The following is a 17117-nucleotide window of genomic DNA, read 5'->3' as shown; positions in this document are numbered from 1 at the left end:
AAGTGGTTATTGTGTTTTGTAATAATAATCAAAATCTACAAAGTAACTAAAGTTTAAATATATAGTGGAGTAAAAGTACAATATTTTTTCAGCCTACACTACAAGGGGACTAAAACAATTAAAACAAATTAAAAAAGGCAGTTTTGTGCAAGCTGCCAAGTCATGGTCCCAATCAGAACAAGATGAAAAGTGGAGTAGACGTAAATACTGAAGTAAAACAAGACACACACACACACACACCACACACCACACACCACACACACACACACACACACACACACACACACACACACACACACACACACACACACACACACACACACACACACACACACACAGATAGTGGTGTATAGTACTTAATTACTTTACACCACTGCCTTTAATTTAACAATAGACCTGAGGAACATGGAGAACTATTAACTGACATGGAGCAGAACTGTTACCTGACATGGAGCAGAACTGTTACCTGACATGGAGCGGACTCTTATGCGTGTGGCTCTGTTGAGCTGCTGGCTGGACTGGGATTCTAGTTTGGCCGGAGCTTCTTTGGTTAGACGAGTGTGTAGAGATGGATCTGATCTAAAGAGCCAGGTGGGGAGAGACGGATTTGAGACAGACGATTTGGGGAAAACAAAAAAAACAGTCTACCGTTCCTATTGATTTGTTTAAGTTTGTTTATTATACAGGGACTGGTGTGTATCAAACACGCACAAACAAAGACAATCTGGTTCCTGTCATTTCATGACATACTGTGTGTGTGTGTGTGTGTGTGTGTGTGTGTGTGTGTGTGTGTGTGTGTGTGTGTGTGTGTGTACTTATTGATCATGCACATCCATTATTTTAATCCACTCAGGTGGTTTCTACCTGGTCATCTCCCCTCCGCCTCCAAGTCGTTCAGCCACGTCCAGCCCCAGCAGGGCCTGAGTTCGAACCCCTCCACTGGTGGTGATGGTCACCAGCTTGTTTCCCACCAGCCATGTCATACTGCGGCCCCCCGCCAGCAGAAACTCAGCAATTGGAGACCTGGGATGACAGCCAAAATTCAAAAGGCCATGATCATGAATGCTTTCTGAACCTCTGAATTTTATTTTATTTTCTTCACAAGCGTCAAAAGACCCAGACCATTTCTGGCGAGAGAGAGGGAAAGAGAGCTTTACCGGCTTGACTAAAGGGCCATTCACACCAAGCAATATATAACTATAATGATAACTATAAAGATATTGTTCATCACTCAAGTGGATGTTACAGTCCACACCACTACTGAACGATATAACTATAGTGCTTGGTGTGACTGTGAACAGCCCTTACATTTGACTCAATTTTACTCACCATTCTTTGTTTTCGATCAGGCCAAAGAAGCACCTGGTACTTTTTTGGGGGTATAACCTCCGTTGAGGTTCCAAGAGAATCAATGCAATACCAAAATTTGAAGTGGAAGATTGGCGGTTGATCAGAGAGTATCGTCACTAGCGTCATTGTGTTATGACGGATTCCCCTACAACTGCATGGAAGCTCCTGAATATAGTAATAAACTTTTAAACTAGATCAATTCTGTTCAATTCATTGGGACTTTAAAGCAAAATTGAACACACCAATCAAGTATGAAATGTATGTACAATTAAAAGGGAATAAAGAGCTGTCACATTGCATTAAAAAAACAGAAGAATTGTGCATTTGCCGTTTGAAAGTTATACATGTAAGCAGGGATAACTTGGCCGTCACTTAAAAACCTTTGAGACATTTCAAATGTAGTAAAAGGGAGTAGGTGCAGATAGACATTTGATTAGTAGACCTTACGGTAGTTGTATTTCAATGGACATCCTTCTCCTGCCACAGCAGTAATACTCAATACCAGTGAATCAATACTGAGCGACTGCATGGAGTGTTTCTAAAAATGTTAAGAGAAACTGTTTTTGTTGGAATATATTATAGGTGAAATTGAGATCGTTTCCTACGCAAATGGTTGGACCAGCTACGACCAGCCACATTGAGGGGGTACTATCTGCAGTTATAAATGAAGTACTGTAACCAAAAGCTCAAGAGGCACTGCACACCCTGGCTCCCCTACCTCTCCTCACCACCTACAGGTCACTGCACAACCTGGCTCCCCCCTACCTCTCCGCCTTCCTTGAACCACATGTCCCATCCTGTTCCCTCAGGTCCAGCAACACCGGCCTCCTTGAGATCCCCAAAAAGATCAATGCACTCCCCAAACATATCAGAGATGACCCCCCCCCCCCTACCTACCTCAACACCGCACTTTATTTGTTTTTCCTAATAAAGTTGTCTTTTTCCTATGTTCTCTTCCCTGGCTCCCACACATGAAAAGCATCTTTGAGTACTCATGAAAAACGCTATACTGTATAAATCCCAGATATTATAATTATTATTAAAAGCGAGCAGACTGTGGACATGCGGTGGAAAACTGCCATGTCTAAACCAACTGTACCTCTTAGGCAGGGCTGAAAAGTTGGAGAAGACATATCGAGCCATCATGTCCAGACAGGTCTCGGTAAGCTCCAGGTGGACCGTCTTCAGTCCCTCGTCCGCCTGAGTCACAGCGTTCTCATCGGCAGAACCTAGACTACAGGTGGTTGTGGAGGTGTGCATCCTGCAGACATTTGCCAGAGAGACACGGGTAAGAGAAACAAACAAAGAGAGAGATGGGATAGCACGGCATTCACACTCCCAGTATGATTATATATATACACTTGCAAGTTCCAATACACACGCAAAGCCATGCAAGCGGTTGTACATCTATGGTAAGCATACTCGACTGTAAATTTGTGCTCTACACTGTGAAATCTACACACTCAGAGGTCAATTAAGGAGGATGTGACGGTGTATAATGAGCAATACACACACGCATTGTGCACATGCATGCACACGCAGAAGCACAAAGGTCACACAATCTGGGGGATTGTGATTTTCTTTATTACATCAAACACAAATGCTGGCACTTGGTATAAAGTGGTGTCTTCCCTCGATATGCTTTGATTTGTTCTTTGTAGATGTGCGTTCGTGTGAAGGCTGATGTCTCCCACGGTGCATTAAGTTACATCATAGTCAGATAAAGCAAGGTGCAGTGGGATTTCAGACCATTACGGATTAGATGGAAAGAGAGAATGTGGTCTGAAAGCAAGGCAGGATAGGTGGTACAAATGGCATACTAACTTCTCCCCTGATCCAGACATTTGTACATCAGTATTGATCTGTGGAAGATGCAGGAGCTATCTCTGCCCAAAATAGCCATTATGGTCTAATTGGAAATCAGGTTGGCCTTGGCTCTCCTAATAGAAAAGTCAGTCTCAATAGACAGAGTTCCACTCGACTTCTACTCACTGTAGGGGAAGTTAGTAGAAAGGGTCGTACTGGCTGGCTGCAAGGAACAAATCATCTAACAAGACTTGAAATATGTTCCGTTTGAACCTTGACTCAAGGACACAAATTATTATGCATTTATGATTCGTCACATATTTTGCATAACCGGCCACTCCTGCCAGACGTAGCCAATTGTAATAGGAAAGATCTGACGGATAGGATTGATTACATGACTACAGAATGAATTTGTCGATTTGCCTTTTGGAAAGAATCTGTAGCCAGTAGGAGTGGTAGCAAGCATTAAGTATGTTTTTTTTTTTATTAAAAGAACTCCTGTCCAAGTTGATATATTGTAGGCAGACCATTCAAGTCTAGAATCAAAATATGATATGTTCAATTTATGAATATTATGTTCACCTAAACAAGCATGTTAGTCCATCTAGTCCACCATGGAAAGCCAAACAGGTAGTACTTTACTCGATGTGAACTCCATGCTTTTAACACATCATCAGGGTGCAACCTCTCACTCAGACCAAGTCCCAGCTGTGTGTCCTTTGAACCATATTCACACGGCGGCCATTTTGCATCATAATATGACAATTACACAACTAGTACCACAACCATCTACTGATTACAAAGATGAATCACTGTTTGTGGCAGACACCTACCCAGAACTCCATTCCCACAGTCCAATTGATCACTCAAGAGGGAGCCATGTTCATTTATATCTTTATGCTCCATTATGGGACAATTTGTCTTTGCATAGTGCAAATCCAAACTAACTGTAACAAGTCCATTAGGGTTAACATGTCTTCACAAATGTGCATGTTTTTCAGTGCAGGAGCATCAAGAAGGGTGTACTGTACGAGCACAGTACAAGATCCACTTAATGAGGCTCGGAGGCTTTGGTGTTTTAACATGCTGTAAATTAATATTGCAGCAAATAATTGGTTCTAAAAATGTCATGTTATCAACTAAAAACTAAACTAAATGGCAGTGAGCTGATGGAGGGCAGGTGTCCACCGAGCTAGAACCTTAATTATAATAATGGATGCACTGATGCTTCTATCATGTCATTGTGTTAATTAACGGAAGCATCACTGTCCCTGTGTCTCTTAATCAATAGAGAGACAACGTTTAAGTATGTCATGAACAGGTTGAGCAATTATAAGAGCAGGAGTCCAGGATCATTGCAGTTATTGAGGGATAGTGATTCATCACCCTTTAGAGTAATTTGAAAGAGAAGTCTCGAGTGTTGGTTGAACTGAGCTTTGTTCAATCCATGAACCTTTGATGCTCCCTAGTGGATAGTACTAGTATGACAACAAAATAGAGATTGGCATTGCACATGAGCAGTAGCCATTTCAATAGTGCATCCGGAAAGGGAGATACGTGGAAAGGCAAGTAGGTAGGTGTTGATGTGTGTGTGTGTGTGTGTGTGTGTGTGTGTGTGTGCGCGCTTGCACGCGCGTGCGTGCGACTGATTATTGTATCCTTTATCCAACCACACATCAAAGCTTCACGCAAGCACAATTGATTTCTAAATCCCCACACTGGTAGATTGCCATGGTCATAGCAGTACATATAGTATATATACACACACACTGTATGAGTACACACACACTGTATGACTGTCTGTAAATGCAACAAAACAAAGCAACTGCAAGACGTGAAAAAAGAAAACATCTCCAGGCAAGCAAGCAAAGCTGTTGTGTTGTGTTGAGTCCTTATCATTGGCAATGGGAAGCAGTAGTAACATCCCACCACAGATAGAGGAGAAACCAATTATTGGTTGCAGTGGCTGTCAGTAAAGCACACCCCCCCCCCCCCCCAAATAAAACCTTCTCTGGGTACACATGCTTTACACCAGTTCATTCAGTCACTCCTATTGTTAGGCCAATCAAAACAAAAACAGCACCACACCCAGCAAAAAGGACAAAAACAGAACACAAATTTGAACCCAAAATGGCACATGTGTTGTTAAATCCAAACCAAACAGAACAAACACATGGATTGATATATGTGTCTGTCTGCACATCATGCAAGGTATAAAAACTAAATACAAAAGAAAAAATAAAACAAATGCAAACGTGGAAAACGGCCCAAAAAACCAAACAAACAACATGAACAAACCAACCCTCCTCCAGCATGCATCCAGCCCTTCCCAGCACACCCATCTCAATGGCCGTCATTACAAAAGGCCCCTTGCGCCCCATCAACCATCCCATGGAGTGACAGATGTTTGTCTTGCTGTTTAATCATTGTTACGTATAACTTTTTGCTGTTGTTTAATTTAAAGAGGTTACCCAGAGCGCTCTTCTCTAACCTGCGGACCGCATGCTCGGAGACACTGATGCTGCGGGAACGGAACGCATCCATGGCTGACAGGTCCCTCAGCTCTTTAACTGGAGAGCTGCTGCTATTGGCTACTGCCGCTGCCGCCTTCGCCACTTTTGCCGCCCGCAGACTGGGTGGCGTGGTGGTAGAGTGGTGGTGGATATCGTGGCAACGATTGGGGGGGGGGGGGGGGGGGGTATGGTGGCATGGGACAGTTAAGCGGGGATTGTGGGTTAGGTCATCGTAGGTATGTAAGGGGTTTTGGTGGCATGTGCGAGTTTGTGTGGGGAGGAGACAGAAGGAAACGTCATCCCCACCCCAGAGCAACAGCCACACAAATAGGTGACGAACGGATGAACGTCACAAATGAGGATTGTGGCAGGTGGAGGGATTTCCAAGGGGAAATGGTCACAGACGAAGAGGAAGCATCCAGGGTGACGCGACCACCAACCCCCCAAAAAACACGCCCAGAACGCAGTGCCACGTCACAGGAGGGGGCAAGGGGGCCGGGTTCAAATGAGGAGTTGAAAGGAAAAAACAAAACAAATTAACAGCAGCGAACATTATGATTCAGAATACACAGGAAGAGGGATAAGGAGAGGTCAACAAAACATGAAAAAACAGACAAAGCCACAGAAGAGGGTAAAACAGCATCTACATTTCACAAAGAAATACACACAGAAAACCATTCAGGATGGCACTGAAGATAACATCCTCTGAAAGAGTACCTCAACCTGCTGCATGGCAGTGTCACTCACCGAAATTAAAAGATAACAAGTTTGCTTAAAAAATATATTTCTGGTACATGACACTGCCAAATGATGAAGCAGAAACTATATAGGCTTAAGGCTGCAGGGAACAGTAGCTAGAACAAGTGAAGTCAGGCAGTAGTAAGGATGGACTCAGCAAAAGGGCCTGGATGAATGAAGGTTAAAAAACACATGAAGAGGAACCACACATCCAACTGAAAAGGAAACACTGGGTTAAAACAGAGGGCTGGAGCGCAGCACGTGACTGTGGGGAGATTCAGTTCATGAAGAGATAGTCTGTGCTTTCCCCGATCTTACCATAACATTACTACCAAAGTTATCCCAAGATAGATAAATACATTTATGACAGCCTCTAGTCAATAATAATAATATCATTGTCACATGAACTATGTGAGATCAGACATGAAGAGCTCCAAGCCAGCAGTAAGGCTCACAAGCAACACAAGGAAAGCATACCGCTCAGACCAGTTACACAGTATGGGCTATTAAAGTGACAATAGCATGGTGGACCAATGCAAACTGTTACTGTGTTAACTATGGAGAGTTAGCATGGAAGAGTTATGGTAACTAATGGGAGCATGAACGTTACGACGCACTGCTGAAAGCAACCCAGGAAGTGAGTTGAACAAAAATAAATAGGCAAGGGAGCGGTAGAGGACAAGGGGGGGAAAGAGTCGATTTATCTACTTTGCGAGTACACATCTCTTTTGGGAAATAAAAGAAAAGCAAGAAGTCTAGAGGTGGGGTCAGGACACAGCGACACGCATTACATCAACACTGAATCTACAAATACAAAAAGGGGTGGGCAGGGAACAGGACAAGCATTACATCAACACTGAATCTACAAATACAAAAAGGGGTGGGCAGGGAAAGGAGCCAAGGTGTGAACTATAAAAGAGATGCGCCGGTCCAGACAATTGATTTTGGTCTCAGACATTATGGCAGTCAAAACTTTTCATCTCATTAAAAAAGAAAATAACATGACGACTCCTTCCGCCTGACATTGCCTTTGAATTACAATCTCCACAGCCATCAAAGTGTCTTCCTCTACACTGTTTTTTGAGGAGGTCGGCTGTTTGAGACACGGTTAGACACTGGAGTTATGTTGGATGCTTCCATAGTGATTGTCTATCTGGATTAATATAGTGACATTCAAACTCTGACACCGTTTACAGATGAGAGGGTTACCCTTTTATCTCCACGCATGAGAGATTAAGTCTGTATGTGTGTGCGCCTGAGTACATAGACAAACGTGTGTGCGTGGACTAATGGGTATGTTAGAACTTTCTTATCTGAAAGCAGGATAAAGTGAAACTTCCTTCTCTGTTCCATGTGTTTGCCAATGTGTGTGCCATTGTGTGTGTGTGTGTGTGTGTGTGTGTGTGTGTGTGTGTGTGTGTGTGTGTGTGTGTGTGTTCAAAACAGGAAACAGCAACAACAAAAACAACAAAACTCTTGGAAACAGGAGACCAAACAAAAACCATCCAAATGAGAAAAAAAAGAAAATAATAATAAAATACATTGAAATAATAATCACCATGGCAACCTAAGGGAAATCATAGCAATCCACAGTAACATTCATGCCGAGTCCCATATTACCTTGACAGTGCTGTTGTAGATCAGTTACCATGTTCTGGAGCCACTGACTGACTGACTGACTCACTCAGCGGTTCTCAACCATTTTAAGCCACGACACCCAAAAAGAATCATATTCGAACTGGGGGCCCCCCACCCTGACAAGCACTTGGAATTGTAGGAGTTGAGGCATTACATTTTGTTTGAATTGGTTCCACACAGAGATAAATATTGTGAAAATACCTACAAACTCATGCTTGTAGTTTGGCTATTTTCAAAAATGTTGCCTCTTTCTTATATTATTTGACAATTTGGACAATGTTTGATCAGATTTTATAGTTTTATTACTTTTGATGCAGTAATTTATTATGATCAGTGTTTTCAAAAGGTCTTGAAAGACCTTAAATTGTCACTTCACTGTCATCTGGGGAACCCCAACCCCCACATGTTGAGAACCACTGGACTGGCTGGCTGGCTGACTAATAGTGTGTTTGGGTTGGTGTGGATGCAGGCGTACCTCTTAGGCCTCTCATTGAGGCTGGTGCTTCGAGCTCTAAATGAACTTTGCTCGTGGCCGTCGTCGAACGGGAGGAGAGCGTTGGAACGCAAACCCTGGAGAAAGAGGTAGGTGGAACGAATGAAGAGAAACACCAAATTCAACTTGGAAACATGTCAAGATGTAACAGCTGAGGATGGTACGGCAGCAACTATCAATTATTTTCTTAGCGATTATTCCATTGATTACTTTTTTGATCGAATCAAATAATCGAGAAGCATGTTATTTTTATAATTTGTTTTATATATGAATGTATTCTCTGATTAAGCACTTAAGCCCTATTTTATACCTAATCGTAAAACAGTGCCCCACAGAAATAGTGGATCTAAAAGCTAAAAATCTGGTAGATTTTAACAGCGTTGTTTTTTTATGTGGTTAACGAAATGTGATTTCCACCAAACACTATTTCTTTTCTCACAATTGTGCTTCACTAATACAGGTTTCAATACATGAAAGACCTACTACTTCACAACAAGACATTCACACACACCTTAGTGATGTACTGGACAAAGTCTTTTCTGAAGGGGAGCCTGCAGCGTATGAACCACATGGCGATCACATGGTGGGCCAATGACACTATGTATTGATTGAACCTAGGAGGAATTAGACGAGAAAAGATATCTACAGGTTAGAGATTATTGATTAATTTATGCATCATTTTATTAGACAACTAAAATGCAAATAACACTGAACTGCAGTCATATACTGTAAAAGATCAATAATGGAGGATAAGAAAACTGGCATCCATGTGTGTGCATGGGTGTGTGCATACATGTACTTACTTGAAAGGGTTGGTGTAGGGCAGTGAGATGGCAAACACACTAACATACTGCTCTGCCACGAAGTTAGCGTACAGGTGAGGCAGGCGCACCAGAGCTATGAAACGCACCACAACAAAATACTCATGTTACGGAACCAAATCATTTCAAGTGAACTGAATTATTGTTCAATTAAAATACTTCAAAATCAGTAGTTCTCAAACTTTTTCATGCCATGGACCCCCAAATGATATAGATTTGGCTGCATCTGAAAATGTTTTGTGCCAGGGACCCCCAGAAGAGAAGATTTATGTAGCATCCGCTATTCATTTAACTGTTCTAAAGCACTGTTCTAAAACATGTTGCTATAAAACTAAAATCTAAAATGACAGATGCTTTCCTGGTTTTAATGGGTTAAAAAAGTTTGAGAACCACCGACACCAACCGAAGATGAAATCAACCACATTCATTCAGGGGGAAAAATAAGTCTCACTCACTGGAGAGGAACTCTAGCATCGGGGACGCCATGGCAACGGTCGCAGATATGTGGGTGAGCTTGACGATGAGCGCAGGAAGCAGCTTGATCATGATGTCAGGCATCTCCACGGTGCACATCGTCAAGGCAACCACACACTGCTTGGCACAGCGGTAGATGAGGCCCGTCTCCAGGCACTGAACCAGCTCTCTCTGTGAGACCGATTAAAGACAATCATCCCAATTCATTCTACAATATGGTTGCAGAATAAGCACACACACTCCCTTCTGCCTGTGCATGTGTGAGAGAACATACTGTGTCAGAGTGTGTGTGTGTGTGTGTGTGCGTGTGCGTGTGTGTACCTGTCTAGACTGGTCCAGATAGTTGTGGTAGGAGGTGATAGCTGTGAGCACAGGAACTACGGCCAGTTGGACATCAGTACGGGAAAACCCATCTGGAGTCTTTTTTAGACGCTCTGAGATCAGACGATCTGTCACCTACACACACACACACACAAGAATAACTAGTATGCATGCTAGAATAAATGGACACGTGTGTGTGTGTGTGTGTGTGTGTGTGTGTGTGTGTGTGTGTGTGTGTGTGTGTGTGTGTGTGTGTGTGTGTATGTGTGTTACCATAAAGCAGAGAGTAGAACAGAGCAGGTCCAGGCTGCATGGTGAGGTCAGCAGCAGGACTTTATACTGGAGGGTCCATGGCAGCTTGTCCAGCACCAGCTTTAAGACCTTCCAGTCAGACTCCTACAACAGACACAGTTCCAGACAGCACGTCTGAGCTTTGACCTCGTTTGTTAAGAAGACCTGAGGCTGATTCTACAAAATGTCTTCTGAAACAGTTTTTTGAAAAAGGTATGTTGCTATATCAGTGGTGCTCAAACGTTTTCATGTCAAGGACCCCCAACATTATATGTATTTGGCCACGGACCACCATCTCAAAATATTTGGTTCCAGGGACAAACGATTTAAAAAGAAATAGTGAGAATAACAGATATGCACACTGTGTTCAGTGTGTTGCAATGCTTTTTCGAATGCTATCTTACCCCCATTTGAGCAACAAAGTACAATATAGGCTAATTGGATAATCAGACTAATGGATTTAATCAGCACGTTGCAAGTTTGGGTCCCAATCCCGACGGCCATTGCTGCGTGTCACTCACCATCTCTCTCTCCCCACTTCCTGTCTTCCTACTGTACCATCAATAATGTCATAAAAAGCCCCCAAAAATATTACAAAAAAAAGAAAGAAAATTATAAGAAAAGCAAATCTTATCAATTATTTGGTTATATACGTCTGTTATTGATCAAAATATTGATTTTGAGATATATATGGTTAATTGCCCAGCCTAATATAATGGTATGGTCCATGAGCTACATAGCAGTATGTTGTGTGTACCATCTTTAGGCACTGCAGTAGTGCACTGAAGGCAGGTGCGTAGGGTAGGTAGGCTGTGCGAATAGAGGAGGAGGCGGGTGGAGGAGCAGCAGGTGGGGCAAGGCCCCCAGCAGGTGGAGATGCCGATCCTGTAGGCTTCTTTTCACTGACGCGCTTCTCTGGCTCTCTGTAAACAACAGGAAAACATGACGACCGTCCATACCGTTCCCCCCAAACTGGAGGACTGATGTGTGTATCTTGTTATGTATGATGTAGTACTTGTGACTGAAACTATTAACCCAAACACGACTTTCCCGACCTAATTGATAAATACCTCTTTCCCTGCCGAACCAGACTTGTTTTATCAGACAATTTGATAACTAAGACATTTTTTTTAATTATAATTAAGCTTTGGCAGATACAGGCTTTAAGAAAAAACATATTCAAAGAGCCTATCACTGATCTGCAGATACAGGGGTATATGTAAACTGAATGTTGGATGATTAAAAGTCCTTGAGCTTTATAGGATAACAGTCACATACTGAGTAGGTGTTTCTTCAGCCTCTTCTCTAAGACATGAACACTGCTTGATGAAATGTCTCCAACAACCGCAGGGGGAAGGCTGTTCCATATTGTTATAGCAGAGTGGAGAAAGCTCCTATTAAGGCATTTGGTGTTTGACTTGGGTGTTTCCAGGGTGTGGCTTGGTAGTACCCTCCGGGTGATACGACCTGAGGTGTGAGCTTGGGGTAGCAGTGCTTTGAGGTCCACTGGATAGCTGGGAATGTTCATCTTATAAAGAACAGTTGTTGCAGCAACTGTTCAGCGATGACTCAGCTTGCTGATGGCATACTGCTGTAGGCCACGGTCCTCATACGCCAGAACGCCACAATGATTTTTACGGGATGTTTGGATGTTGTCCAACTGCCCGAGAGTGGTCCGAGATTCAGGCTAGGCAGGAGTACTCCATAATGCTCCTGACCTGGGTGTTGTAGATGTTTGCTGTTGTAAGCAACTAGTCGACTATTCAACTACCGGTAGTCGACTAGTAAATCCACTAGTTGACCTTGTTGGTACTAGTCGACTAGTTGATAAGAAAGGAAAAAAGGCGTTGTTTTTTCCTCCCGTTTTTGTAGGCCTCAAGATCAGCTAGAATGCTAGATTATAGTCACCAATGTACAGTTTTTAAATGTACAAATATTATTTAAAAAATTAAAGAAATACACATTTTTTGTATTTTTTTTTCTTTTTACATAATAGATAGTTAAACAACTAGTCAACTAGTAAAAATCACTAGAAGTGAAAGCCTAGCTTGTTGGCCAGCTTACACAGTGCTCCAAGACGTTGTCCAGCACGTTTGCAGATGTTGGACAGATGGCTGGTCCATGAGTTTGCTGCAGACCCAGAACCTCTATCTGCTCTCTGAGCTTGATTTTGGTGGTCCCAAAGAAGAGATCTGGTTGAGATGGGTTCCTCTTTCTGGACAGGATTATAGCCTTGCACTTGCTGGGCTCGTAAGTGACCTTCCAGGAATCACCCCTCTTCCGGATGTTTTCCAGGTCTTTGTTCAGGGATGCAGCCACCTCAGGCCCATTTTATGATGTTACAGGTGCGAAGATGGTGGAGTCGTCCGCATACAGAAAGATGTTGTTCTCACACTGCTCCACAACATCATCTATGAAGATGGAGAATAATAATGGGCAGAGAATCGATCCCTGAGGAACAGATGCGCTGATGGGACGTGGTAGTGAAGATCAACATTGATGGATCTTCCTTGAAGGTAGTTCTGTAGCCAGACATGCAATCCTCCAGTTACGCCCTTTGAAGAGAGCTTTGCGCAAAGGCCATTGTACCATACCTGGTCGAATGCACCCTTGTGTGTGTGCGTGTGCGTGCGTGCGTGCGTGCGTGCGTGCGTGCGTGCGTGCGTGCGTGCGTGCGTGCGTGCGTGCGTGCGTGCGTGCGTGCGTCTCACCCCATGTCACAGTAGCAATAAGGGCTGAACCTAATGGCTCCATCTTTGTTGGGAACCCCCAGCCGGTGGAGGGAATCTGCTCGCATTAACAGCAGGAAGTCAAACACCTGAGTGAAAATCACACTTGTGTGAAGTGAGGGCCGCTTGTATCATCATACATAAGCCAATCATCACATTCCGTGCTACAAACAAACACATGCTCAAACACACCTACACACAAAGCTGTGTATAGGAGGGGCTAGCGTCTCTCAAAAAGGAGACCAGTATTGGGCTTGTTACAAAAGAATCACCATATTACTTGTTCCTTCAAAATGAATATTATTACTTTACTTATTACTCCCTGCTTACAGTAACTAGCTTGCAAGAATGCAAGTACACTACTAGCAGTTGTTTTCTGCAGACACTGTAAATTCCTCAGTCTTTACACTGTGTATTCACACCTAGATAAAAAAGGGGGAAAAAAGACAAGACAAAGGAATAGACATTTGTATGAAGTTGAGCTGTAGAAAGCATTAAGATGGACTAGGTCTCTACAGTTGAGCTGTAGAAAGCATTAAGATGGACTAGGTCTCTACAGTTGAGCTGTAGAAAGCATTAAGATGGACTAGGTCTCTATGAAGTTGAGCTGTAGAAAGCATTAAGATGGACTAGGTCTCTATGAAGTTGAGCTGTAGAAAGCATTAAGATGGACTAGGTCTCTTCAACTGAAGTTGAGCTGTAGAAAGCATTAAGATGGACTAGGTCTCTACAGTTGAGCTGTAGAAAGCATTAAGATGGACTAGGTCTCTACAGTTGAGCTGTAGAAAGCATTAAGATGGACTAGGTCTCTACAGTTGAGCTGTAGAAAGCATTAAGATGGACTAGGTCTCTATGAAGTTGAGCTGTAGAAAGCATTAAGATGGACTAGGTCTCTACAGTTGAGCTGTAGAAAGCATTAAGATGGACTAGGTCTCTTCAACTGCCTACATTTTGGAGTTGGCAACGTTCCTGAACTTCCTGATTTACGAATACAGCTCATCTACAAGTTCACAACGTGTCGCAATGCAATGTGTTGTGGGCTTTTAGATCAGCTCATGTTCAGTGTATAATTCAGGTAAGGTGGCATGAAAACAGAACAAATCAGGGGGGAGAGACACACAATGTTGTGCGTACAGACTACAGAGATCAGTCTCACTCAGTTTATGGACATTAAAACAAGGTAAGGGACACTGTACTCCTTAATGCTTAGGGGGGAGTTAGACAAGAGTCCTGAACTGGCTGACTGCTTGTAGCCTGTCACTGCAATGAAGCATTACTCCTGTCCTGACAAAATAAACATCCTGACAACATGCAAATCAAACTACTGTACATGCACTAGGTCTCAACCCAAAGTTGTGCCGTGTGAAAATTGTAACAAGTTACTTTTGGGGGAAGGGTAGCTCGCCCTTTGGGGCGAGGTCTCTTCTCACCCTCAGGGCGTCTTACTGGTATTAGTAGTTACTAGAAAAAATATTATTACAATAAACACATTACATAAGTTGTAATGCATTACTGCAAAACACTGAAGGAGACAGACAAGAAAACAAGACAAGACAGAAACAAATGAACAGAGAAAGGAAGGGACAGTTAAGATATAAATACAAACATCTACTGTACATGTAGCCAAATCCTACCTTCAGTCGAATACTGGAGGCAATGGCAGAAGAGTACTTGTTCTTGTAGTGAAGCTGCAAGTGGCTGATTAGCATCTCGTAAACACGACTAACATGACTGGCTGGTAGGCTGTACAGTTTACTCTGCCAGGAGAGAGACAGAAGAACTATGTTAATAATAATAATAATAATAATAATAAAAATAAATCTATAAATGCACGTCTCTGTACGTGTGTAATACATGTGAGTGTACATGTGGGTAAGAAATGAGGTGCTGAGGTGTACTTTGATTTGTATGGATTTTTGTAAACTTTATAGGTCAGACGTTCTGACAAAATAAATGCCGTCAACTTGCCAATTGCAGCATTCAGCTATGCAAGTGTTTATGCAATGTGTGTGAGTGTGTGTGTGTGTGTGTGTGTGTGTGTGTGTGTGTACGCACATGTAGGATCTCCAATAGGCCCAATATAGCTGTGCTGACGTCCTCCATGGGAGACTCTGCACTGGGGTCTCTCTCACAAAGCTCCAGGGGCCCTGAGCACACCAGTGAACGACTGGCCACCTGGGTGCAACACAAACAAAAGATGAATTCAATTAACCATTCATAAACCCAACTGAACCAAAGGAGTCGTGAGAGGTCATACACAGTAAGCATGCATGCATTTGTCCTGCTCATACCCGCTCTATGATATCCAGCAGGCTGGAGAAGTGGTGAGTGTTGCAGCCCTCGGCCAGGTCCACCAGTAGCTGAGTGGCCTGTTTCCTGACGGCCAGGTCTCTGTCCTCGGCTATCCCACTGAGCTGAGGGATCACCACCACCTCTATCAATTCATCCTGCAGACAGGGAGGTGACAGGTTAGATGCTAAAGAGAATAAGAGTGTGTGCACACATGGGTAAGATGGCAGATCGCATCTTGTGTCTGAGTAAACTACTCTTCACTACTTGTCAAAGGAACAAGCAAAACATACCAACAGTGGAAAACTTTTGCAAAGGGATTTGCTTTATTTACAATGCAACACATTCCTCTCACCATGGTTCATGTCGTTGATGCATTAGCCAGTGATGCACAAAAATGGCACTCAACACAGCAAATCAGAATGCTCAGTACAAGCAAATACAAATAGAAATCTGGTTCTCTGTGTGTGTGTGTGTGTGTGTGTGTGTGTGTGTGTGTGTGTGTGTGTGTGTGTGTGTGTGTGTGTGTGTGTGTGTGTGTGCTGACCTCATATAGCTGTCGGTTTGTGCTGAGAACGAAGGAGAGGATGTGAAGCACTTTGATTCTTATCACACTCCTACTCTCATTCCTGTCAGAGATAAAGAGACATGAGATTACAAGGGAAGAAAGGAAGAAATAGGTAAACCGTGTGTGTGTGTGTGTGTGTGTGTGTGTGTGTGTGTGTGTGTGTGTGTGTGTGTGTGTGTGTGTGTGTGTGTGTGTGTGTGTGTGTGTGTGTGTGTGTGTGTGTGTGTGAGAGAGAGATACCTAAAAAATGTCTCCATGAGGCGGTGGAGGTTTTGAATCCAACCGTCCTTAGCTGGCTGGATGGACTGTGCCCGGTATGAGATGAGGATCAGCACTGACGAATCCTGACACACACACACACACACACACAGGCAGACAGACGCACATGTGTATACAAACACATACAGTACAAACCCAGAAAAGTAGGGCAATTGTAGAAACAAGACAATAGAATATTACTGTTGTGTAATGTAGGAGGAACAGAAGTGAATCAGAATGGGGAAAAAAACATAATAGTACAAGACAAGTATAGAATAATAAGAACGTACAGCTCTCTTGTCAGCGCATTTCTCCACCAGGCTGAAGAACTCCTCTGTGGAGCCATGATAACCGTTCTGTTCATAAAGCTCCTCCACGGTGGTCAGCAGCTCATAGACGATAGACTTCAGCTCTGCACTGCCTATCGTCTGTGAAGACAACAACACAAGGTCACATATAGCTGCCATTTCAATGAGGTTTGTTTGTGCGTGTGCGCGCGCGTGCGTGTGTGTGTGTGTGTGTATGTGTGTGTGTTAGAGAATGAACCACTTAACCCCTATCTACTTCATCATACAAGGAAAGGTAAAGACCCTTGAAGAGGTATTTCAATTTAAAAGAAAGAAGAAATGAAATACCCCTTTAGCCACTAACTGCCACCTGAGTGCTAATCATACCTGGATATCACTTCTGAGCAGGAGAGTAGTAGTTCCCGGGTGCAACTGTATGAGATTTGGCATGTCCTTTGTGCAAGTAGCTATGAGGATTTACAACGAGACACACGTTCATCGCTCACGTTGAACTGTCATAACTTGGAATAAAAGATATACC

The 17117-nt window shown here is 43.1% G+C and overlaps 1 protein-coding gene across 3 annotated transcripts in view; it reads right to left on the bottom strand.

Moving 5' to 3' along the window:
- tsc2 (TSC complex subunit 2) overlaps window positions 1-17117 on the bottom strand; it is a 38802-nt gene that overhangs the window by 16007 nt on the left and 5678 nt on the right. For 2 of the 3 annotated variants that reach the window (XM_079499382.1, XM_079499383.1), the window contains exons 12-29: window positions 16580-16717; window positions 16272-16375; window positions 16011-16092; window positions 15466-15621; window positions 15230-15349; window positions 14809-14931; window positions 13157-13263; window positions 11203-11368; window positions 10428-10550; window positions 10155-10289; window positions 9815-10004; window positions 9342-9435; window positions 9050-9152; window positions 8521-8615; window positions 5648-5788; window positions 2450-2611; window positions 865-1023; window positions 467-579 (exon numbers count right to left, since the gene is read on the bottom strand). In XM_079499382.1, coding sequence (XP_079355508.1) covers window positions 467-579; window positions 865-1023; window positions 2450-2611; window positions 5648-5788; window positions 8521-8615; window positions 9050-9152; window positions 9342-9435; window positions 9815-10004; window positions 10155-10289; window positions 10428-10550; window positions 11203-11368; window positions 13157-13263; window positions 14809-14931; window positions 15230-15349; window positions 15466-15621; window positions 16011-16092; window positions 16272-16375; window positions 16580-16717 — 2311 coding nt within the window. The remainder of the gene's footprint in view (window positions 1-466; window positions 580-864; window positions 1024-2449; window positions 2612-5647; window positions 5789-8520; window positions 8616-9049; window positions 9153-9341; window positions 9436-9814; window positions 10005-10154; window positions 10290-10427; window positions 10551-11202; window positions 11369-13156; window positions 13264-14808; window positions 14932-15229; window positions 15350-15465; window positions 15622-16010; window positions 16093-16271; window positions 16376-16579; window positions 16718-17117) is intronic. The other variant, XM_079499384.1, reaches the window with a different exon arrangement.

The sequence above is a fragment of the Electrona antarctica genome, assembly GCF_951216825.1.
Source record: "Electrona antarctica genome assembly, chromosome: 4".
Lineage (NCBI taxonomy): Eukaryota > Metazoa > Chordata > Actinopteri > Myctophiformes > Myctophidae > Electrona > Electrona antarctica.
Note: the sequence above shows the minus strand (reverse complement) of the source record. Positions and strands in the feature narration are given on the sequence as shown.